Source organism: Dothidotthia symphoricarpi (genome assembly GCF_010015815.1).
Source record: "Dothidotthia symphoricarpi CBS 119687 unplaced genomic scaffold P153scaffold_20, whole genome shotgun sequence".
Taxonomy (NCBI): Eukaryota; Fungi; Ascomycota; class Dothideomycetes; order Pleosporales; family Dothidotthiaceae; genus Dothidotthia; species Dothidotthia symphoricarpi.
Genome location: NW_022985027.1, coordinates 110,930 through 132,906, shown reverse-complemented (window position 1 = coordinate 132,906; position 21,977 = coordinate 110,930). Strand labels below are relative to the sequence as shown.

At 53.0% G+C, this 21,977-nt stretch overlaps 9 protein-coding genes across 9 annotated transcripts; 5 read left to right on the top strand and 4 right to left on the bottom strand.

Annotated features, from left to right (window-relative positions):
* Positions 1-240: 240 nt before the first annotated feature.
* Positions 241-4,483, top strand: P153DRAFT_348306 (cysteine proteinase). Its single transcript, XM_033666200.1, has 6 exons — positions 241-564; positions 645-1,261; positions 1,316-1,424; positions 1,478-3,895; positions 3,950-4,079; positions 4,132-4,483. Exons 1-6 carry the CDS (start codon positions 556-558, stop codon positions 4,242-4,244), a joined length of 3,396 nt encoding a protein of 1,131 aa, XP_033519682.1. The 5' UTR covers positions 241-555; the 3' UTR covers positions 4,245-4,483.
* Positions 4,484-4,767: 284 nt separating this feature from the next.
* P153DRAFT_369971 (supernatant protein factor, C-terminal domain-containing protein) lies at positions 4,768-5,993 on the top strand. Its single transcript, XM_033668908.1, has 3 exons — positions 4,768-5,159; positions 5,249-5,531; positions 5,639-5,993. Exons 1-3 carry the CDS (start codon positions 4,782-4,784, stop codon positions 5,647-5,649), a joined length of 672 nt encoding a protein of 223 aa, XP_033519681.1. The 5' UTR covers positions 4,768-4,781; the 3' UTR covers positions 5,650-5,993.
* Positions 5,987-10,384, bottom strand: P153DRAFT_434383 (uncharacterized protein). The gene is made up of 3 exons (XM_033673078.1): positions 8,241-10,384; positions 7,810-8,072; positions 5,987-7,733 (listed from the first exon to the last, which is right to left on the bottom strand). The coding sequence occupies exons 1-3, from the start codon at positions 10,310-10,312 to the stop codon at positions 6,442-6,444; spliced, it is 3,627 nt and encodes a 1,208-aa protein (XP_033519680.1). The 5' UTR covers positions 10,313-10,384; the 3' UTR covers positions 5,987-6,441.
* Positions 10,385-10,552: 168 nt separating this feature from the next.
* On the top strand, positions 10,553-11,364 carry P153DRAFT_378771 (uncharacterized protein; the record flags this gene model as incomplete). Its single annotated transcript, XM_033669824.1, has 3 exons — positions 10,553-10,599; positions 10,648-11,234; positions 11,288-11,364. The coding sequence occupies 3 exons, from the start codon at positions 10,553-10,555 to the stop codon at positions 11,362-11,364; spliced, it is 711 nt and encodes a 236-aa protein (XP_033519679.1).
* Positions 11,365-11,639: 275 nt separating this feature from the next.
* P153DRAFT_378770 (Aldo/keto reductase) lies at positions 11,640-12,995 on the top strand (the record flags this gene model as incomplete). The annotated part of the gene is made up of 2 exons (XM_033669823.1): positions 11,640-11,652; positions 12,049-12,995. The coding sequence occupies 2 exons, from the start codon at positions 11,640-11,642 to the stop codon at positions 12,993-12,995; spliced, it is 960 nt and encodes a 319-aa protein (XP_033519678.1).
* Positions 12,996-13,077: 82 nt separating this feature from the next.
* On the bottom strand, positions 13,078-15,441 carry P153DRAFT_389447 (peptidase S41 family protein; the record flags this gene model as incomplete). The annotated part of the gene is made up of 2 exons (XM_033670846.1): positions 13,078-15,153; positions 15,229-15,441. 2 exons carry the CDS (start codon positions 15,439-15,441, stop codon positions 13,078-13,080), a joined length of 2,289 nt encoding a protein of 762 aa, XP_033519677.1.
* Positions 15,442-16,063: 622 nt separating this feature from the next.
* P153DRAFT_369968 (P-loop containing nucleoside triphosphate hydrolase protein) lies at positions 16,064-18,065 on the bottom strand (the record flags this gene model as incomplete). Its single annotated transcript, XM_033668907.1, has 2 exons — positions 16,064-16,162; positions 16,217-18,065. A coding segment is annotated over one exon (1,591 nt), but the record flags the coding sequence as incomplete, so codon positions are not given.
* A 1,242-nt stretch (positions 18,066-19,307) lies between these two features.
* Positions 19,308-19,795, bottom strand: P153DRAFT_110937 (uncharacterized protein). The gene has a single exon (XM_033661903.1). It carries the CDS (start codon positions 19,697-19,699, stop codon positions 19,448-19,450), a length of 252 nt encoding a protein of 83 aa, XP_033519675.1. The 5' UTR covers positions 19,700-19,795; the 3' UTR covers positions 19,308-19,447.
* A 96-nt stretch (positions 19,796-19,891) lies between these two features.
* Positions 19,892-21,296, top strand: P153DRAFT_299990 (glycoside hydrolase family 72 protein; the record flags this gene model as incomplete). Its single annotated transcript, XM_033664307.1, has 2 exons — positions 19,892-20,048; positions 20,101-21,296. The coding sequence occupies 2 exons, from the start codon at positions 19,892-19,894 to the stop codon at positions 21,294-21,296; spliced, it is 1,353 nt and encodes a 450-aa protein (XP_033519674.1).
* Positions 21,297-21,977: the final 681 nt, after the last annotated feature.

Genomic DNA, 21,977 nt, shown 5'->3' with positions numbered 1-21,977 from the left:
TCGTGGGTGTGACATGTGAAAGTCGGGGCCCTACCACTACAGTGACGGCCAATTGCCTTTTCTTCACTTGTATGCGTTTGCAGCAATTTTTATTCCCACGAGTGATGCGTCGGGCCTTTGTTTGAGGTTCGAGGGTTTGAATATGACGTCTGGATTCTCCGCTGTTCTGCGTGCCAAGCGCGCAGCCGTTCACAGGGAGGCTGCATATCTACTGCCGGGCTCTCGAAAAAGGCATTCCACGCCTCGAGTCTTTGTCTGCTGCAGAATTCCTATCCTGCGTCGCCGGACTGTGCAGACTGCGACGACACTCGCCGCCCACCATTTGTTCCACCACCGCCACCTTTTAGCGAGGAACGCTTCCTCGCTCGCCCGCAACTGGGTTCCAGACTACAGTTGCGACTAGAACCGTTCAGCAACACCCCCCCGCACAGGGACCAGCGCGCATCTTTCTTCACAATTTCTAGCGTCGAGCGCATTCCTCCTGCGCCTTCTCTCTCCGCTCTTTCCTTCTGACCGTCCCGGTGCTGCCGAGACGAAATAGAGCAAGCACCCATCATGGACCAGGTAAGCTCATGCTAGAGCACATGTTCCTTGCACTCTCCCTCCCCCGGCCACACAACAGCGCTGACATGACTGGCGCCCAGCTTGGCAGCGACATGGTCATCGACCAGGAGTTCGACGAGAAGCATGATGTGGCCATAATCACCCCCGAGCCCGACGAGCAGATGGACGAAGTCGACGGCGAGCCGGAGCCCCGCGCCGACGAATATGAGCCTTTTATGAAGAAGCACCTGCCCGAGCTGGTCGACCAGGAGACTGAGGCAGAGGCACACCACACATGGGACATCCGAACATGGCGGACCATGACAAAGCGAGAGCAGGGCCCAGTCTTCGAATGTGGCGGGCATCCGTGGAGGGTACTGTTCTTTCCGTATGGTAACAACGTCGACTTTGCCTCCTTCTACCTAGAGCAAGCCTATGGCGACCAAATCCCCGACGACTGGTATGCCTGCGTGCAGTTCATGCTGGTGCTCTGGAATCCAAAGGACCCCAGCATGTACATAACGCATACCGCCAACCACCGTTTCACAGCCGAGGAAGGCGACTGGGGCTTCACCAGGTTCGCAGAGCTCCGAAAGCTTTTTGCAAATTCCTGGGAAGGCCGTGGGCGACCCATGGTAGAGGAAGATTCCGCCAACGTCACAGCCTATATCCGAGTTCTGAAAGACCCAACAGGCGTCTTATGGCACAACTTTGTAAAGTAAGCTGTCTCGGGTATCCCATCTTGGCGACCAATCTCTTACGTGAATCGCAGTTATGACTCGAAGAAGGAGACGGGTATGGTCGGCCTGAAGAACCAAGGCGCAACATGTTACCTAAACTCGCTGCTACAGTCTTTGTACTTTACCAACGCTTTCCGCCAGGTATGTCTCCGTTGGGATTCGCGACGTTGTGACCCAACAGCTAACTAGTCCAGGCCGTATACCAGATTCCTACCACCGAGGACCCAGACCAACTGAACAGCGCGTTCTCATTACAACGACTATTCTACATGCTCCAGACCGTCCCGAACCCCGTTTCCACGACAGATCTGACGCATTCTTTCGGATGGTCGTCCAAGGAGATTTTCGAGCAGCAGGATGTGCAAGAGCTGTCGCGTGTGCTCATGGACAAGCTGGACGAAAAGATGAAGGGTACCGAGGCTGAGGGTGCGCTAACAAACATGTTTGTTGGAAAGATGAAAACATACATTTCTTGCATGAACGTCGATTACGAGTCCTCCAGGGTAGAGGATTTCTGGGATATCCAGCTCAACGTCCGCGGGAACGAGAACCTCGACGAGAGTTTCAAGGACTACGTACAAGTTGAAACGATGGACGGCGAGAACAAATATTTTGCGGAAGGTTTTGGTCTCCAGGATGCTAAGAAGGGTGTCATCTTTGAGAGCTTTCCCCCGGTCCTTCACCTGCAGCTCAAACGTTTCGAATACGACTTCCAACGCGATGCCATGATGAAGGTCAACGATCGATACGAGTTTCCTGAGGTGTTCGACGCTTCGCCATACCTATCTGATGCGGCCGATCGCTCTGAGCCTTGGACGTACCACCTGCACGGCGTATTAGTGCACAGTGGTGACTTGAACGCAGGTCATTACTATGCTTTTCTTAAGCCTACCAGGGACGGGCACTACTACAAGTTTGACGACGATCGAGTGACACGCGCAACGTTGCGCGAAGCTCTGGAGGAGAACTTTGGCGGTGACTACACCCAAGCTAACGGAAATAACGCTCAGCGAAATCCATACACGCGAACCTGGTCTTCGAAGCGCTCGATGAGTGCTTACATGCTGGTGTACATTAGAGAAAGCCGACTTGATCAAGTTCTCATGACCGATAAGACTGTGGATCCACCCAAACATCTGGCTGAGCGCGTCGCCGAGGAACGGGCTGCCTTCGAACGCCGTAAGAAAGAACGCGAAGAAGCACACTTGTATATGGACGTTGCGGTTGCGTCGGAAAACAACTTCAGGCTCTATCAAGGATTCGACATTGTTCCCTGGAAAGGCGACTCAGAAGGCGAGGGCAATCCCAAGGTGTACAAGGTGCTACGCGCAGTGACTATGGCCGAGTTTGCCAAAACCATTGGCGAGGACATTGGGGTCGATGCGGATATGCTGCGACCATGGTCCATGGTCAATCGTCAAAATGGCACCGTTCGTCCCGATACTGTACTAGATTTCCCCGACATGTCCATGGAAGAGGCTGCTAGCAAACATAGTACGAAGCAAGCACAGTTCAGACTATGGATAGAGAAGGCCGAGAAACGCGATGAGAACGGGGCACCAATCTTCGGGGACAGGCTTGTCGACTTGAAAAACGTGCAAGGCAATCGACCAATAATGATCTTCTTGAAGCATTTCGACGCAAAGGAACAAAGCCTATTTGGTATCAGTACCTTCTATGCTGCGATCCAAGACAAGGTCTCTGATCTGGGCCCTATCATCACGAAGATCATGGGTTGGCCTGCTGGAACGCAAGTTAAACTCTCGGAGGAAATCAAGCAAAGCATGATCGAAGCTATGAAACCCAAATCCACCTTGGCTGCATCAGAACTACAGGATGGCGATATCATCACAGTTCAACGGGTACCGACTGACAAGGAAGTGGAATCACTGAAGGCGACTGGAGGTTACGTTGAAGCCAAGGAGTTCTACGACTACCTGCTGAACAGGATTAACGTCGAATTCGTGCCAAAACTAGCTGATGCGACAGAATTGCCCACGTTCGCTTTGACGCTGAGTAAGAAGATGGCTTACGACCAGTTCGCTACGAAGGTGGCCGAGTACCTCAAGGTCGATCCCACACATATTCGATTCAGCACGGTCAACTCCGCTGGGAAGCCGAAACAAGCCATCAAGTACAACGCTAACTCGACACTCAACAACATTTTGATCCCCGGTCCGTACAACTACTCGAACAGCGCGGCACAGCGGCCAGATGCTCTATTCTACGAAGTGTTGGAAATGAGTCTGAAGGAGCTAGAGCAGAGGAAGCCAGTCAAGATCACCTGGCTGCCGGACGGTCTCAGTAAAGAGGAGGAACACACACTGATGGTACCGAAGAACGCACAGGTGTCAGATCTTCTTGCCGCTCTACAGAAGAAGGCCAACATCAGCGACGAGGCAATGGCCAAGGTTCATGCGTATGAGGCGCATTCCCACAAGTTCCACAAAGTGTTACCTCTAGACCAGGCGATACTCAACCTCTACGACTACGCACAGATCTACGCTGCGCCTCTTCCGGAAGATGATTCGCCGAGAAACATGACGGTGTTCCACTTTGACAAGGATCCTGCAAAAGCTCACGGCATTCCGTTCATGTTCTCTTTGAAAGAGGTAAGATGGTCGTGAGTTGTACTTCATAATGGACCCTACACTAACATCGTCCAGAACGAGCCGTTTTCTGAAACCAAGAAACGCATATCGGAATTCACGAAGATCAAGGGCAAGCAGCTTGACAAGGTCAAGTTTGTTCTCCTCAGCAAACCCCAGTACTCAAGACCGGAAACCATCGACGATGGTAAGTGGACAATCCATGTGTTTGCTACGTCTCATTTCTGACTCCTCAACAGAAGATATCCTGTGGGACATAATAGGCTCACGCGACGACATCGCCCTCGGTCTCGATCATCCGAACAAGAGCCGAAATTTCTGGGGCAAGACTGATTCCATCTTCATCCGCTGAGGAACGAGTGCCGCATTGTAGGATATGGACTAGGAAGGTGATTCATTGTTGATTTGATGTGTCATGCTACATATTATGCGTCAAGCAGTTGGTGCTTCGCTATGTTGGTAGGAGAGTAAGTTTTGTACTTGCTCTCTCGCATACACAAGGCGCAACGGAGCAGGTACTAAAGAGGCACGGGTGGAATATGAGTTGTATGCTCTCGTATGCATAGCGCGGGAGTCGGGTAGACACGAGGGAGTCTGGTTTTGAGTATTCGATGGCGACTGTATACAGGCTAGGTTTGTGTATTGTTTGGGAAAAGCACAAAAAATGAGCTTGCATGGCATGCCACGGCCTTTTTGCCTTTACATGAATGAATGAATGAATGAACACCGCATCACCCCTTCCCTCCCATTGGCCAATGTTTCCCCGCGCTTCCCACCAGATGTTCATCCCTGCATCGGCGAAACCAATCGCCGACATCGCGTTGTCGACAGCTGTTACCAAACATATCCCAACTCCCCTCGCCCAGCAAACTTCCCACCGCCAACCACGATGCGGTTCCTCCTCACACTCGCCACCACGCTGCTCGCGTACAGCACCGCCGTCTGCGCCACGGCGCTCACGTACAGGCTCGAAGCCCACGAGAAAGCGTGCTTCTTCGCGCAAGTCGACCACAAGGGGACCAAGGTGGCTTTCTACTTTGCCGTGCAGAGTGGTGGCAGTTTCGATGTCGATTACAGCGTTGTCGGGCCGTCTGCGCACAGGGCAGGGTCGTCGGACTCGATGCCCTCAGAGAGAGTCATTCTAGATGGGACGAAGGAGAGGCAGGGCGATTTCGTCTTCACAGCGAACGAGGTGGGCGAGTATCGCTTCTGCTTCAACAACGAGATGAGCACATTTGCAGAGAAGATGGTGGATTTCGAGATCGCTGTACGTATTGCCGCTTCTCACCTCGTCCCATGCTCCACAACAATTAATCGCACGTACATCCCATCCCATCCTAACCAACGACGTCCCAGGTCGAGAACGAAGCCCCCCGCGCCGCCATCCCCTCGAAACAAGGCTCCTCCCCCGAACAAACCACCGTCCTCGAAGAATCCATCCTCAAGCTCTCCGCCCAGCTGTCCACCATCTCCCGCAACCAGAAGTACTTCCGCACGCGCGAGAACCGCAATTTCAGCACCGTTAAGAGCACAGAGAAGCGCATCTTCAACTTCTCGCTCATGGAGAGCGGGCTGATGATTACTATGGCTGGATTGCAGGTCTTTATTGTGCGCTTCTTCTTCCAGGGCGCGAGGAAAGGTATATTATGATCCCTTTTGTTGGTGTGGTGTGGTGTGGGTGCGTTGGTGAGTTTGGTTAGGGGGGAGGGACATGTTTTAGAGGGGTGTTTGCTGATCTTTGGGCAGGATATGTATGAACCATGGACGATCGCGAGGAGGACGGAGGATTGGGGGGAGTGGGAGATATGGCTGCGTTCAGTGTTTTGCCGGGCGCTTGTCGGTTTTTGAGCGTTGTACCAATACCATGGCTTGTTTTGTTGCGGCACTTCTGGAAAAAACTGGTTTAGAGAATGGAGATCATACCCCTACAAAATGAGTTGGTTGCTCACTCCATATCTTCTCACTGTTACGGAGGTCCTCGGAGAAGGCGCTAATACGGGCGTGAGTGAACAGTGAAGAGTGGTGATGTGCTAGACAGACTATGCATGCGCCTCATAGATCCAAACGGACGTCGCGGTAATACTACCACGACATATCTGCGATTGCATTGCATTTCCAGTCTACATCTGCGGACACGCACTACCTATCCTGTTCTGTTCTCTTCTGTTCGTTCACACCGCATCCTCACAACAGCTAGCACGCATGGCACTGAGTACATGTGCGTTGTGCTTTCACAATTCCTTCCCTGTCCTTCCCTTCCCTCCCCCTTACATCCCTTCCTCCTTTCCTTCGTTTCCTTCGTTCCTCCTCATCTCCCGTCCCAAATATGTGCGCCCCCGCAGATTCCCCGCTCCTCATCCTGCCCATTGTCTTCCTAAACGCCCTCCTTCTGCTAAGTCTTTTCGTCGTTGTGGTGGGAGCTGTGCATATGGCTATTACGAAGCGGCGGCTGAGGATGATATACCTGCAGTAGTGTGACAAGTATAGTAGGGTAAGGGATGTATAATGCGAGAGTAGGTAGTGTATTCCCAGCACTCGCTACATCTACCCTAATCTTCCATCATGTATACATAGTACAGAGCCCAGGTTGAACAGAATGCAACTGGCTGTCCGTGTGCGTACAGAGGGTCGTGTTGTAGCTGATAGAGAAAAGTCTGGTCAGCACATTGCTGCTGCTCAAGTGTCTTGTTAGCACGGTCTGTGTATATCTGGTTTAGAGCTATACGGCCGCCCTGCTCCTGTGCACGTGCTAAGCTCTCCTGGTGCTGTTTGAACTGAGCTTTGAACTCTTCTGGGGGTACAGCCCCCTGCCCCTTCTCATCGTGTCCAGTCTGGATGGCATGCAGGGTGTATTCGCCTGGTTGCCTAAACTGAGCATTGCAGTCTAAAGCGTCGCAGTTAAATGGCTCGCATCGCTGATGGAAATGGTGTCTCTCGTGCGCTTCAATAAGCAGGAACCGAGTTGCATAAAACCGGTAGTCGTGGAGGCAGGTTGTGTAGAGGGCGCGTTGATAGGCACCGACAGGACCCCGAAACTCCTTTGGAGGAATGAGGATGCTCTGATGTGTCTGAGCTAAACAGACTTCCTCCCACCATGTCACACTAGTGACTTCGCCTTGCAGTCGATGCATATGTCTTTCAACCATATCATGTGCTTCAAGCCAGCGAAGTATAGACGCAGAAACATCAAGGGTAGCAGGACACATCTGGAGCATTAGCTCCAGTTCACGGGACAGTGGTTGTTGCTCCCTGTAGACTGCTACGTCGTTCACGACAACGTGGGTGGCGGCAGGAAGGCGGTACTGTAAGGTTTGCCAAAAGTCAAGGATGCTCTCCTCTGTGCTCAAAGGTGGCACTGCTGGTTCCCCGAAAAGCCTAGGAATCCAGGAACAGGAAAGATTAGCCACGTCTTCGAATACAACCTCAACCCGCTGTACGTAAGGCAGGAAGTTAAAATTATAGTGATTTGTGCCAGGGAATCCACCAAGAAGTAACCAAGAAGCCTCAAAGCGGTACCACGCATCTGGCTGGGACCAGAAGAGTTTGGCAGCCTCAGCTCGTATGCCGGATGACACGTGCATTAGCTGGAAGAGAGTAGCGCGGTCACAAAAGTGAATAATACGCAGCTGAAGCTCGACAGGCAAGCTAATAAAGAACGGGATTGGGTTGCAGGACACTGACGTTGACGTTGACTCTGCCTGTACAGAGCGTGAGAAGAGGACCGAAGGCTCGCCGCGATTAGTAGTGTTCAAGCTCCAGTCCAGCGGCTTCTTCCAAGGGTGGTTACGAACAGCGCCAAGCATAGTCCGAGGCATGCTAGAGACGCAGGTGTTTGAAACCCCTAAGAAGGAATATTGTTGAACGTAGTATGTAGTGTAAGAGTTGCAGAACTGGGAGGTAAGAGCTCGATAGCTTACGCGCTAGTCTTAAACGAGTAAAGGAGCCGACGGTGGAGGGTATGATTTCCGTCCGTGGACTGTTGCCGTGGGCGTGATAAAGATGAGAGTGAGGGTGGGAGTGGGAGGGCCTTGAAGCACTAACATGAGAAGTGGACGGCGCTGCGGTGGTGGGAACAAAGGTTGGTGAGTGGGCCTGTCGCGGTGTTTGTTTTGGGAGCTGGGGAAGGTGCAGGCGGGGGTAGGCCCGTAACCATGCAGGCAGGTACCCTAGGGAGTCGCCTCTACTAACAAAGGTAAGAAGGAACTTGAGTGAAGAGCAAAAGAGCAGAAGTGTAGGGGTGTACGTTGATCATATGTGTATGCTAATTAGCATTGTTGTACACAGGTACACGATGAATCAGAATTGAACCAAATCCATCCATACATCTCCCGCCCATCCCCCACCTCACTTCTTGATCCCAACAACCACCAAATTCCTCGGACTATACCCATACTCAAACACAGCCTCTACCCACGCCCTCTCCACCTCCCCTTGCTCCTTCAACCACAACCACCGATCCACAACAACAACCGCCTCCACCACCCCCGCGCTAAACGCCATCAAACTCCACATCACACTCAACTCCTTCTTCCTGTGTGCAAACCGCCGCTCATACCCCCTGACCTCCTCGTCTCCCAGCCCGCCCATCTTCTCCTGCACAAACACCGGATCAACCGCGCAAAACGAGTTGGGCGCTGCGATCTTCGCCGTCGCAGCACGGACGTAGGATGGGAAATCAGAGTATGCGAATTTGCGCAAGGAGCCGATTGTGAGCGGTGTGGGTGTGCCGTCGGGAGCGAGACCGGGGCCGAGGCCGTCGGGCGGCGTCCAGGTGAGGTTTGACGTATGTCCGTTTGCTGACACGCCGGCGTCGTGCGGGGGCGAGATGAGGCCGCGGTCGAGGAATATGCGCTGTAGGAGGGCGCGGTAGAAGTGGCGGGTGAAGAAGAGGGAGGAGTCGGTGTGGGACCAGTTGTAGGGGGCCTGGACGGCCATCATGCGGGCTGTTATGTTGAGGCGGAGGCCGGTTTCTTGTGGTGATGTGGGGAGCGGGTAGGTTGCTAGGTGCTCCGACATGGGGAAGCCGTGCGGGTCGTGCGCGGTGGAGGTTGAGTGTAGGCGGGGGTGGTTTGGGCGGAGCGTGGGGAGCTTGAGGGTCGGCGGCCCTAGACGCTCTGTGACGAGGTTGTAGCAGCAGCCTACCATTGCGACGGCGGCGATGTGCGGGTTTAGGATTAGAGAGCGCAGGCCGTGGTGGACGAGGTTGCCGCATGAGTGGAGGGAGATTACCATTGCGTTTACGTTGGGGGGCTTGGGGATGGCGGTTAGGTTTGAGGGGGTGGTTGTGAGAGATGAGGTCGGGGGGATTGTGTCGGCGGGGATGCGGGTCACGTCGAGGACTTGGTCGATTACGGGGGTTAGGTCGCCGTCTTTTATGATGTGCTCGACGTATTGTACGCTGCCGTGGCCTTTTGTGTAGATTTGCAGGTTTGTGGTGGAGGGTTTACTTTGCTCGATTGGTGGAGTGTCTGTTGTAGTGGGCTTGTCTTGTAGGATATCGGCGGCCACTGGCGATGGGTCTGGGAGTGAGGAGTCATGACCAGATTGTGTGGATGTCGGAGGGTTGGTGACTGGCACTGCAGGACATCCATCTTCATTGCACTCTGTATGATCGTGCGCCTCTTCACTGATCCCAGGATTCTCCACTGCTGACGGCGTACTCATACCACTCCTATCTTTTTTCTTGCCCTGCTTCCCCTTTCCTGTTTTAGCACGATACTCTTTCTTGTTCCTCATAACGAGCGGTTTCGGCACCAGTTTGGCGAGGATGTCCATATTTTTCGCGCCTTCAATATTGTGCTGCTTGCTCTCCACGGCCACAATATGCTTCGAGTAGGGTGGAGCAGCAAGCGCACGTCCCAGGTAGTTCTGCCCTGAGCCAAAATCTACAAGATGCGTGATGGGCTCCTTACCGGACGCTGCTATCTCGGCAGACAACCTATCGATGTACCGCGCAAAGTGATCGACTTCGTGCACTTTTTTGATCTTCATTCCTAGAGCAATGTTGCGTGCTATGGCAGGTGGTTCGGGCTTGAGATCCGAGTTGCGTGGAGGAAATTCACGGGCTAGCAGGTGCTTTCGAACGTCTTTTATGTACTGCAGGAGATCCTCTGGTGGAGGTGGCCCGTCGCGCCAGACATGTTCATTTTCCCCTTCTCTTGTATCGAACTGTTGGAGGTCCTCTCGCATCAGGAGATCCAAGATATCCATAATGTCTCGTATTTCAAACCAATCTCTCCATGACTGGGGGAGGATAGCTGAGTAGAGATCAGGTGTCCTCGTGTAAAAGTCTAAGATATGGACGCCCCCGCATAATGTCTGGAGCAGCCATGAGGAAGTGGTGAATTTCAGCAGTGACTCGATATAGTCGTTGACATTGCTGAATTCGGCTGGGAGAGGGAGTGCAGTATCTGGCCCCATGTTTTCAGCCAAGACCTCTTACTCGAGGGGGTGAATCGTTTGGTATTTGGTGGTTGGACGGGCGATGCTGCATGGTGACTGTGCCCACTCTTTCGAGTTGATGGTCTTTTTGAGAAAGTGTGGTGGTCCGAGCGTTCCTGGGGTATCGCCGGCTTATGGTCGAACGCGATCAAGCTTCGCGACTGACATCGAAACACTATATTCGCACATTAAAGGTCCCATCCGCGTCGCATAGCCAAAATGATGTCCTCGTCAAATGACGAGGATCCTTTCCTCCAAGTCCAAGCGTAAAACTCCCCTAGTGATCATCACGCAAATGCCTAACACGTCTACAGCGATGTATTATCCGCCCTCAACACGTCCCGCCCACTCTTCAAGTCATACCTACGCATCCGCTCCTCAGCTTCATCAGCGAATAGCCCCGAGCTCCTCGAAGCGCGCCACGAGCTCGAGCAGACGCTGCAAGACCTAAGCCAAGACCTCGCCGACCTCGTCGAGAGCGTCAAGGCTGTCGAAGTCGACCCTTACCGCTTCGGCCTGGAGATCGATGAAGTAGAGCGCCGACGACGCCTAGTAAAGGATGTTGGCGATGAGATTGAGAACATGCACGACACACTGCGACAGACGGTCCAACACGCACAGAACACGGGCCTGCCGGATCCCGAATCCTTCGAGGAGGATGAGGACCACTATGCCGCCTTTGAGCAGGAGAGACAGCTGGAGATGATGCATGACCAGGACGAGGCCCTTGATGGTGTATTCCGCACTGTGGGCAATCTACGACAGCAGGCCGACGACATGGGGAGGGAGCTGGAGGAGCAAGGCGAGCTGCTCAACGACGTCGACAACGTGGCGGACAGAGTGGGCGGGAAGCTGCAGACGGGCATCCAGAAGGTGGGCTGGGTCATCAAGAAGAATGAAGGTAACAAACGCCTAGGCCGGATTCGAGGTATGTGGCTGACTGGTACTTGACAGATCGGTGGTCCAGCTGCTGCATTGCAGTCCTCATCTTCGTCCTCATCGTCCTCCTCGTCCTGCTCCTCATACTTTGAGCACATTGTCACAGAACTCTACTCTCACTACCGAGGCTTCACATGATGCCTTGCTATCCTAGCAGCTCACAACGCACCTACATATTTCTGATGGAAACAACGTCATTTGGCAGTATGCGCATAACACGCCATAGCTATCCCGGATTGGACCACCCTACGCTGCCTCTATAAAGCTGTAGTCCCACGTTACTATCTTCAACGTTCACCAACAGTCGAGAAATACCGCCGGGCTAACATAATCCCGATGATTGGTAATCCTTGTTGCTATCCCCGCAATGACGAAGCATGGCGTATGTGGAAGGATCAGCACGTCCATCCAATGATCAATTCACCTCATCGAATATGCCTCGTCAATATTGGTGTCCAACCCCGCGAAAGCGTGTGAGCCATCTATATCAGAGTTAATGATAGCAGTAGGCTGCCGAGCGGACAAATTCCTCCGGAGAGCTGCAACGACTAGCATCATGCAACAGTGCGGCGTCACACGTGTGGAGGTATATGTGATGTGGTTATGGTGGTGGCACAGGTTATAAGTATTCAGTTTCCATGCTACCGATTAACCCCACCATCCAAACACCGCACCTTCCTCGCGTCCTCAAACTCTCTTCCACAATCAACACCCAGTTACCAATCTACCACTCCCACAATCACATCTCCTTACAAATACATCCACGATGAAGGTAGTCTACGGCGGCGCGTCCTTTTCCTCCATGGGAGCCTTCCAGGACTCGGAAGGACAGGCTGAAGTTCTGTCCATCCTCCTTGCCAACGGCGTCACAAACATCGACACCGCGCGTATCTACCAAGGCTCCGAGGAAGCCATCGGCAAACTATCCAAACGTACCGAATTCGTAATTGACACGAAGCTAGCCGGCGGCTTCATGCCCGGCACCCTCCCCGACGCAGTTGCAGACGCAAAGGCCTCGCTAGAAACCGTCAAAATCCCCCAATTCGACATCCTCTACATCCACGCGCCTGACGCCAGCGTCCCCCTTGAGCAGACGCTCTCAAACATCAACGCAGTCCACAAAGCTGGCATCTTCCGCCGTTTCGGCCTGTCAAACTACTCTGTCGACGACGTTCAGAAAGTATACGACCACTGCAAGGAAAACAGCTTCGTCCTGCCCACAGTCTACCAGGGAAACTACAACCCCGTCGCTCGCCACTACGACACCCAGCTCTTCCCCACCCTGCGCCGCCTCGGCATAGCCTTCTACGCCTATTCGCCTCTCGCCGGTGGCTTCCTGACCAAAACAACCGCCGACATCGACGCGGGCGTGGGCCGCTTCGGGGCTGAAGCGCTCGGCGGCTTGTACAAAGCGCTGTACGACAAGCCCAGTCTGCGCCAGGCGCTCGCCCAGTGGAATGAGGCTGCGCAGAAGGAGGGCGTGGCCAAGGCGGAGCTGGCGTATAGGTGGGTTGCGTACCATTCTGCGCTCAAGGAGGACCAGGGCGATGCGGTGATTTTCGGGGCTAGCTCAGTGCGCCAGATCGAGCAGACGCTGCAGGGGCTGAAGAAGGGGCCGTTGAGTGAAGAGGCGGTGCGCGCGATTGAGGGGATCTGGGAGAGTGTTAAGAAGGATGCACCGGTGGATAACTACACTGCTTCGGTGGAACTGAAGAAGAAGTAGAGTATACGTTTTCGTAGAAAGAGTCCGTACATGCATTGGATTGACATAAGACATAACATCGTTAAAAACACCTTCACTCCACTCACCCCAACACACCCATCACCCCCACAGCAACAACAACAAGCACCCCCATCCACCCCGCAGGCCTCACCCCACTGGCCGCCCCCTTCTTCTCACGACCAGACCCTGCCCCCGTCCCCGAATTCCCCGCCCCCTGCCCACTCTGCTGCTCCTCGGACGCCACACTCCCCGCCACACACGCCCCCTCATCCAACGCCCCCTGATTCCCAAACGCCACCCGCGCAACCTTATCCCACACACGTCCCACATCATGAAACATACCCGGCTCATACCAAACGCGACAACTGCTCGAATCATTGAGGAACTGTGACGGAACCCCCCCACTCTCGAGCCCAACACGGATATTATCCTGAAAATTGACCGACGCATATGTACTCGCTATCGCGAAGGGGGCAGGGAGGAATTCCGCCCAGGACGCTGCTTCTTCGCGGTCCGAAGCGTATGCGCTAGTTACGTAGTCGGCGATGGAATGTAGGTAGTCTGCGGGTAGCACGAGGGTGCCTTTTGTGCCGCCTGCGTGCTGCATGGGGCCTGTGTTGGGGCGGCCGCCGATGGTGAGGGTGCGTACGTGCGACTGCTGGGCCATCAGCTCGGTGAAGATGGTGCATGTTGAGGCGCAGATGCCGTCTGAGAGGATGACGATGTCCTGGGCGCGGAAGGGGTCTGTGGTGAAGTTTGCGCGGGCGGCGTAGCCGGTGATTGTTATGCCTGTTGCTACGCGGGTGTTCGAGGTTGTGAGGGGGTCGGAGAGGTTGTATTTTAGGAGTGTGGTGAAGGTGTCGTTGTGGAAGGTTGTGGGTGGGTACATGGCGGACCAGGTTGGGATGTCGGTGAGGTTGGTGGAGAGGTAGGCGTCGTTGCTGAAGGGGCTGGCGAAGACGTCGACGTTGTATAGGGTCGGGCGCGTGATGGAGGATATCTTCTCTCCGAAGAGCGCGCTGGCTGCGTGGCCCCGGTATCGCGATTGTGTCTGTGGTTCTTGCGAGGGGAAGAATTGCATGTACATGTCGTAGCCGAGCATTACCTTGCCGCCGCCGTTTGTGCGCACGTCGATGATGTGTTTCTCCACGCCGCGTGATTTGGCTTGGGCGATGTATTCTTGCACCACGGATTGGAACTCGATGGTTGTCTGGACGTCGGGCGTGTTGAAGGTTTGCACCATCAGGACGCCAATCTCGCCTGCGTCTGTGTTGATGAAGTAGCCTGCCAGCGGTGTGTCGGGCGCGGAATGAGCCACGGCTGGCTCTGGGTACAGCGCCGGGACAGAGCCGTGCGGAACGACCGAAGAGCCATGGAACTCGTGGTCGCGGGGGTTCTCCAGATGGCGCGGCAGCAGATTGGGGTCCCTTTTCCTCACTCTCTCCGCGCTGGTCTGGGGCGAGACGAAAGTTTCGTAGAAAGATTCCGGGTCCGAAACGTACGACCAAGCATCAGGCTGCACGACCATCGCCGCATTACGATAAGTATCCGTCGTCCCGTTTTCGTACGTGATGTTTGTTGTGTCGCCGGGGTAGAAGCGCGGGGAAGTGAAGTATCCGAAGTTCTCGGCGGACTGCATGAAGAACATGGCGTTGTAGCGTGTGTCCGGATCGTGATATGAGTTCATGTTTGATTCTTCTTGGAGGAAATGCACAACGTCTTGTCCGTCGATTTGCGTGACGGGCGAAGGCTCGAATTCGGTAATTGTCCTGTTGAAGTCACGCAGCGCCCATATCTCAGGCAACTCACTCCCATCTCTTGACGCTGATATCAGGGCGATGTTGCTGCTTCTTCGCCATACAAGTGTGCCGCCGAAGACCATGCCGTCAAACCCAAAATGGCCGTCGTGCGCTTTGATGAACAGCGTTGCGATGTCGGTTTCGAAATCGAACTCGTTCGTGTAGTCTCCGTTCTGCACTTTGGAACCGATATCGTCTAGCCCGGCCATTATGTCTACCGCCTCATTTGCCCATCCTTCTGGTGGATCTTTGAGGTACGATATGGTAGATTGGAACTCAGCCATTTGCTTGATGGAAGTAATTGTGAGCGCCGCCTCATCTGTACTGATTGGTACAGACTTTAGACACGCGTATGCGAGCTGGATCAGTATTAGTCAAATGTTCATGTTCGTTGGCCTGATAGTTTTCATCTGATGGTAAAAACGTAAACATACCGAAGCCTGTACACTTGGATACCGCGATCTCGCATTTGCAACAGCATCTGCTATTTGCGCACATGCGCTTCCTGTTGATATTGGTCCAGACACTGTTTGCGTAGCTGAAGGCACGACATTCCCGATGGATGTCGGTACTACTCTTGTGCTGGAGGATCCTATCTGCGCTGTAGCAAAAGCTACGAATACCGACAATACCGCTGAAGATCTCATGTTGGGCAAATTGACTGGAAGATGTGGGGGGAATGACGTTGATTTTAACGTCCAGCGGCGCAGTCTGTCTCGGAATCACAACGTAGGGCCACCCACTGCTGCTGGGTATATCGTTGTAAATATCTCGCGTCGTTCGATAGACAGTGTCGTCGAAAATCCTCGGTACTCATAAACTTTGAGATGACAACCTCGACACAAGTTTAACGCGTCGTTATGGCTTCTAAGATATGCCCTCGCAATCAGCTGATTCGATACTTTCTCTTTCTATAGTCCAAATCCCCTCAAGTCAAAGCCAAAACACATCTGCAAAACATCAAGTTCGGCCTGACTACTTATGCAGGTACGTCGTTCCATCTTATTCAATGCGCAGCCGGTCATTCGCCTAAGAGTGCTATATCGAGTACGTCTGCCATGCTACATAGGTCAACCTTGGAAGCTTGGCCTGCACATCTTGCCCTTGCACTATAGTTTAATACGGCCTACGAACGAATAGGATTGCCTCGGCGAGAGCCACTCGTGTGGTTTGTGGGGCTGCGCCCAGGCATCAGCGCAAGGGCTGCGGAGAAGGCGCGCTTAGGCGGGCGGTGCGGCTGACTTTGTACATATTGGAGGCTGGAATCATGTATCCTTCTGTATTCCTCTTTGATGTTGCGGTTTCGTGGTAGTTGAAGAGCGAGGCGCTGGAGAAGGATGGTGAGGGCACGCGCTGTGTCAAGCGTACCTAAAAATACTCAACAGTCAATTTGAACCACACCGCGCCGCACTCTTACCTTACCTTTTGTTTGAGCAACCAAGGTTTTCAACCTCACACCATCAACGCCAGTAATACAAGGTCCAGTCTAGTGGGAAGTTTCAGAGTTACACAGCCTCGCGGTAAGGCCACCAATAAGTGTGAGATTGGGGGCTGATTTCTCCGGTCAGTTTAGCGGGTGTCGGCCTGATCGTGACGTATCGTCGTAGGAAAAACATGGGAAGAAGAGCTAGAAAAGTGGCGATGATTGTGAAGTCAAGAACGCCAATAACCACAATGAACTCAACTTTTCTCGACGTTGTGCTCGTTGACGAGGTTTTCTTCAGCCTCCTTCCGTTCACTTTCTTTACTACACCGGATAGCATCCACGCCCCTTGCTTCGACCTCTTCCAGTGCCTTACTCGGTTGGTTCTTGAATATCAGTAAATAGCCTTGGATCTGCGCGGGCGAGAGTCCACCAACAGACAGCGCATTTGCGAATCGCTCTGCCATGTCTGGCACTTTTTCCGCGTCAACGTGCTCCAGGACAGTCTTCTTTGACAAAAGTTGAAGAAACTCTTCATCGTCGCCATACTTGTCGCTGTACATGCGGTTGAACATGTTGCAGATTTGTTTATGATTGGCGAGTGAGAACTCGATCTCCAGATCCACACGTCCTGGCCTGGTCAATGCCTTGTCGAGTTTATCCTTGTAGTTTGTAGTCATGATCAGAATACGGCCTTCTTGAGACGTTGCGCCGTCGATGATGTTCAGTAATCCGCCCATACTGATGTTGCTTTTCTTGTCTCTATATGCATATTCTGTCTGCGGCGACGGGTCAGTTGTCTCAGTCTCTGCGGGCAAATCAGCGGTATCTGACCCAATATCGCGACGCAGACCAGCAGCGTCGATATCTTCCAACAAAACGATGCAACGTCTCGGAAGCGCGTTGAAGAGTCTAGCCAAAGCAGACTCGGTGAGATCCCCCTCCTTCAAGGCAATGCAATACAGTGGGAGTCCAAACAAGCCAGCTAGCGCTAATGACAAGGATGTCTTACCTGTTCCCGGCGGACCATAGAACAGATAACCGCGTCGATATGGTATACCTTTCGCACTGTAAAAGCGCGCAGTTGCAGGCTGCAAGTAGTCGTTAATATCCCTTACAATCGTGGCCTTTTGCGAATTGTCCAGTGCCACAGTACTCATCGGCCGCAGTGGACGTTGCGCCTGGAGTATCCAATCCTCGTCACCACGTCCTTCCGAGCCTGGGCGATGAACCCTCGTCAACTTCTTTTCCTTCTGGAGTGTCCACTTCTTCACATAGTCTAGTAAGTCCTTGATAGGCTGCGTGTTGCGGCCGATGCGTCGGATGATCAGGTTCCTCTCTTCCCGACTCCAACCTTCGGACATGAGTTCTTTCTTCTCATGGAAAATGACAAAGAATCGTCCTCCATGCCAGAACCAGTTCCACCCATAGTTCGGCTCGTAGTAAGGTGGTATTCCGCTCGCCCACTTATCGAAGTTGAACATCTCGTTTTCACCCAACACATCATCATTCGCGTCTTCACCCTCGTCCTCCAGTCCCGAGTCGTCACACGCATACACACGTTTTTGCGTCGACGCCCTAAGGTCCCTGCTAGTCTTCGTCATGTGCTGTCTGGCGATCCAGTTCAGGACTTGCCGATACAACTCGTCATGGCCGTCGATACACACGGCTGAGGTAAGATACGACATCAAGTGGCCGGACGCACTTCCCCACGTGCTCTGTACCATGGCCACAAATGGGGCGATGTAGATACCATCCTTGATCTGCGCGATGTGGGAATCGGAGAGCCAGTGCAAGGATCCTGGTATGATGCTGAGACAGTTTCGCAGCGCGCCAAATCCGCACATGTTGGAGGATTGAAGAGGCGTCGTCATCTTCGGGGTGGGGAGATGGTGGAGACGTTCGGCTGTTTCTAAGATAAGTGGGGGCACTACAATCTCGTGTGTTAGAACCTCTCTTTACCTTTCCGTCCAGACTCTAGCAAACAGCGTCGACGAACCTCAATTCAACAATCCCGAAGTCGTTGAAGCCTGGAATTCGTAGTGTGGTACCGGGACGATCGCAAACCAATAGATAATCCATCATAATCCACGCGCACACCACCTCCCTACTTATACACTCACCACCCCCATGGTCAGTGTCGCCTAGACTATCCCGTCTCAGACAGCTGGTTCAGCTCAAGCGTCAGACGCCAACAAACAAAGCTGACCGAGACAGGCGCCCTCCGCCCATCCATTCAACACACAATCCAGCTAGCAAGACAAACGAGTGTAGGTGCGTAAAACACAGTGCGTCTGTTCCGTGAGAACCGGTATGATCGAAATCGGGGGATGACGTTTGGAGGTGTCAAACAGATATGTCTAAGCCAACGCAGAGACATATCGCAGGGGGGAATGCAATGAGAGTTCTGGCTTGGTGTAAGAGAGAGACGGCCTTCGAACGACATATCCATGTCTTCCAAAACAAGTCGTATCCTTCCAAGCGTGAGAAGTTATGTCGTCTCTCTACTGATATCAAGGCCTCGTCGTCAGCCAGCCTGAAAATAGCGACGATAAATCCACACGATCAGCGGGCCCTCCCACCTGCTCTGGACTTTTACGATTTCTAGCTCTCGCTCTCAATATTGACATTTGATCATCTAGGGCCGAAACATTAACTCGATAGGTAACCTTGACACGATAAGTTTCTGCGTAACCCAACAGTTTGAAGTCCACATTCTGTACTACAAGGAACAAGCTACCGGTCAGTCACGGGTTGGTGTCCAAAACATAGGCTGATGTCGCTTTGGGATACGGGGATGTTTGACAGGAGGATGTGGACGCCACTGTGTATTCTGCGATCCGGCGCTACTTCGGTCACTGGGGAGCTGCTGCCGGTTTCAGCTGAGCCGCAGCGATCTGCGACGTCAACTATTCACTCAGATGCGCCTTTCAATAACCCCCACATCTAACTCTCACGGCACCAATGTTGTATACTTCTCGCCAGCTTGCACAGACATGCGGTCCTCCTCGTCCAAATCGGTTTGCTGTTTCCAATGCCGCGCTGGATACCTATAGTCAGTGTCGTCATCGCTGCCGGTCCTGATCTACCATGATCTAGTCTCTCGGTAGATTATGGGTTTCTCTTGGTCTCTTCATTTCTTGTCATTGTTTCACGCGTTATCTTGTTTTTTCCGCTGTCAGCCAGTCGACTGCCTTCGCACGAATCTTGGGACGACCACAGCAACTCATTCAGCGAGGTTGTGCTCGTAGCGCGCAGTCGCTATTACCTTTAACAGCGAGACGAACGCGTAATACTGTTGACCTCAAGACTCTACACAAGAGGGCGCCGCTGGTATAATCGGGAATCGGCCCTAACCAAGGCTCGGCGGCGCTTGGGGCTGCTTGGGAGAACATTCCGCTCCACCAAAGCGCGCATAATCCGCCCTTGGCTCCAAATGTGCCAACGCTCACCAACTTGGATAGGAATTGGCAGTTCCACATAGAATGGCGTACCAAGATGTTGGTGCGCCTACCTCAAATACTTCACCCCCAACTTCCCCTGTCTTTCTCTCAGAGCCTTCTTATTGACCGTATTCAACCCAAACTTTTCTCGCTTTTCACCAGTCACTCGTTAGACATCCGTTTGCGCCTCTCTACTTTATTTTAATTCACTCCTTCTTTATACTACCCATCATGAAGTCTCTCGTCGTTTTCTCAATTCTGGGCTCGGCAATGGGGAGCATGGCTCCTCGTGCGTCTCAGGGCAACCTTACACCCATCACTGTCCGAGGCAATGCCTTTTTCGCGGGTAACGAGCGATTCTACATTCGTGGTGTCGCCTACCAGCCAGGTACGTTATTACATATTCCTGGAATGTCAGCATAACACTGATCCAAATGCAGGTGGTGCGGCCGACGCAAAAGACCCTCTGCTTGACTTGGAGAGCTTGGAGCGCGATGTCGCCAACTTCAAGGAGCTTGGTATCAATACCATCCGTATTTACACAATCGACAACTCGAAGAACCACGACGAGGGTATGAAGATGCTCGACGATGCTGGTATCTACCTGGCTCTTGATGCCAACACACCCGAGTACTCGCTTAACCGTGAGAACGCTGAGACCCTCCACCGCTCGTACAACGATGTCTACCTGCAGTCCGTCTTCGCTACCATCGACGCTTTCAAGGATTACAACAATCTGCTAGTCCTGTTCTCGGGTAACGAGGTTATCAACGACAGGTCTAACACTAACGCCGCTCCCTACATCAAGGCTGTCACCCGTGACATGAAGCAATATATCTCCAACCGTGCTGACCGCATTATTCCTGTTGGTTACTCCGCTGCCGACGTCTCCGAGAACATCGAACACCAGGCTCTGTACTTCAACTGTGGTTCCGACGATGAGCGCTCTGACTTCTTCGCTTTCAACGACTACTCCTGGTGTGACCCCTCGTCTTTCCAAGAATCCGGATGGGATCAGAAGGTCGAGACATACTCTAACTACAGCAAGCCCATCTTCCTGTCCGAGTTTGGCTGCATCACCAACACACGCCAATGGGGCGAGATTGCCTCCCTCTACCACACCAACATGACCGGCGTGTACTCTGGTGGCCTCGCCTATGAGTACACCGTCGAGCCCAACGGCTATGGAATCGTTGAGCTTAACAACGGCCAGATCGAGACCAACGCCGACTACGACCGTCTGAAGGCTGCCTACGAAGCGACCGCCAACCCCAGTGGTGACGGTGGCTACAGGTCCAGCGGCTCGGCTTCCGAGTGCCCGGCTGAGTCTGATGAGTGGGAGGTCGAGGGTACTAGTCTTCCTGCAATTCCCACAGCTGCATCGCAGTACATGAAGGATGGCGCTGGTACAGGCCCTGGTCTCGACGGTACGGGCTCTCATTTCGCTGGTGAGACCAGCGAGTCGACGGCAACTGCTGGTTCTGGTGCGGCCACTCGCACACCTAGCGGAGCTGCCAGCAGTGGAAGCAGCAGCAGCAGCGGCAGTACCGGTGCAGCCCCCAGCGTCGACATCCCCCTGCGCTTCATGGGCATGGTCGCGGCTGGTGTTCTCTTCGGCGCCGCACTACTTCTTTAGATAGATTGATGATGAGGGAGCGGTATTGTTTCTAGTTGGCAAATTATGGATCATCTGCAAGGATCATAGAGGTGCACATTTACTTTTTTCACGGCGGAGATTCGGTAGCCTGTTACGGCACTGTATTCAGTCATAAAGGGTTTCTTTTGTCACAAGGTCCATCATTTGCAATTTGAAAAGTTTCATTCACCGGTAATCCTCTTGAATCTTGTGTAATTTGCCCATTCTCACTTGTCATACCATGTATGTTGTCACACCAATGCGTGCATCTTTCTTGACTCTTACACGTTGCATAATAGAGTTCTTTAAATCATACACAGCGTCGACTTTGTATGTATATATTGCAGCACACAAAGCGCGAAGTGACGTTCACGCGCGTTTCCACGCTCATTGGAGTGGCAGGAAGAGGGTGAATGGGTATTTGAAAGAAAAATATATATCCAAGTCGTCACGTTGCACATCTGCTCAATCGTTGAATCATGCGTAACATTCACGCTGTTGTTACTCGAGCTCCAAAACTCGTGTGAAGGCATCTATGCCGGTTGTGGCTAGCGTACTTCTAGACCCTGGATTTAGGTGAGGCAGCAGTAGCTTTCCATGGTTGTGATTCCTTTCTAAGATTTTCCACACGCACACCCACTCAACACTTACTCACACTCTCTCAACTCTCACAAAACTTCG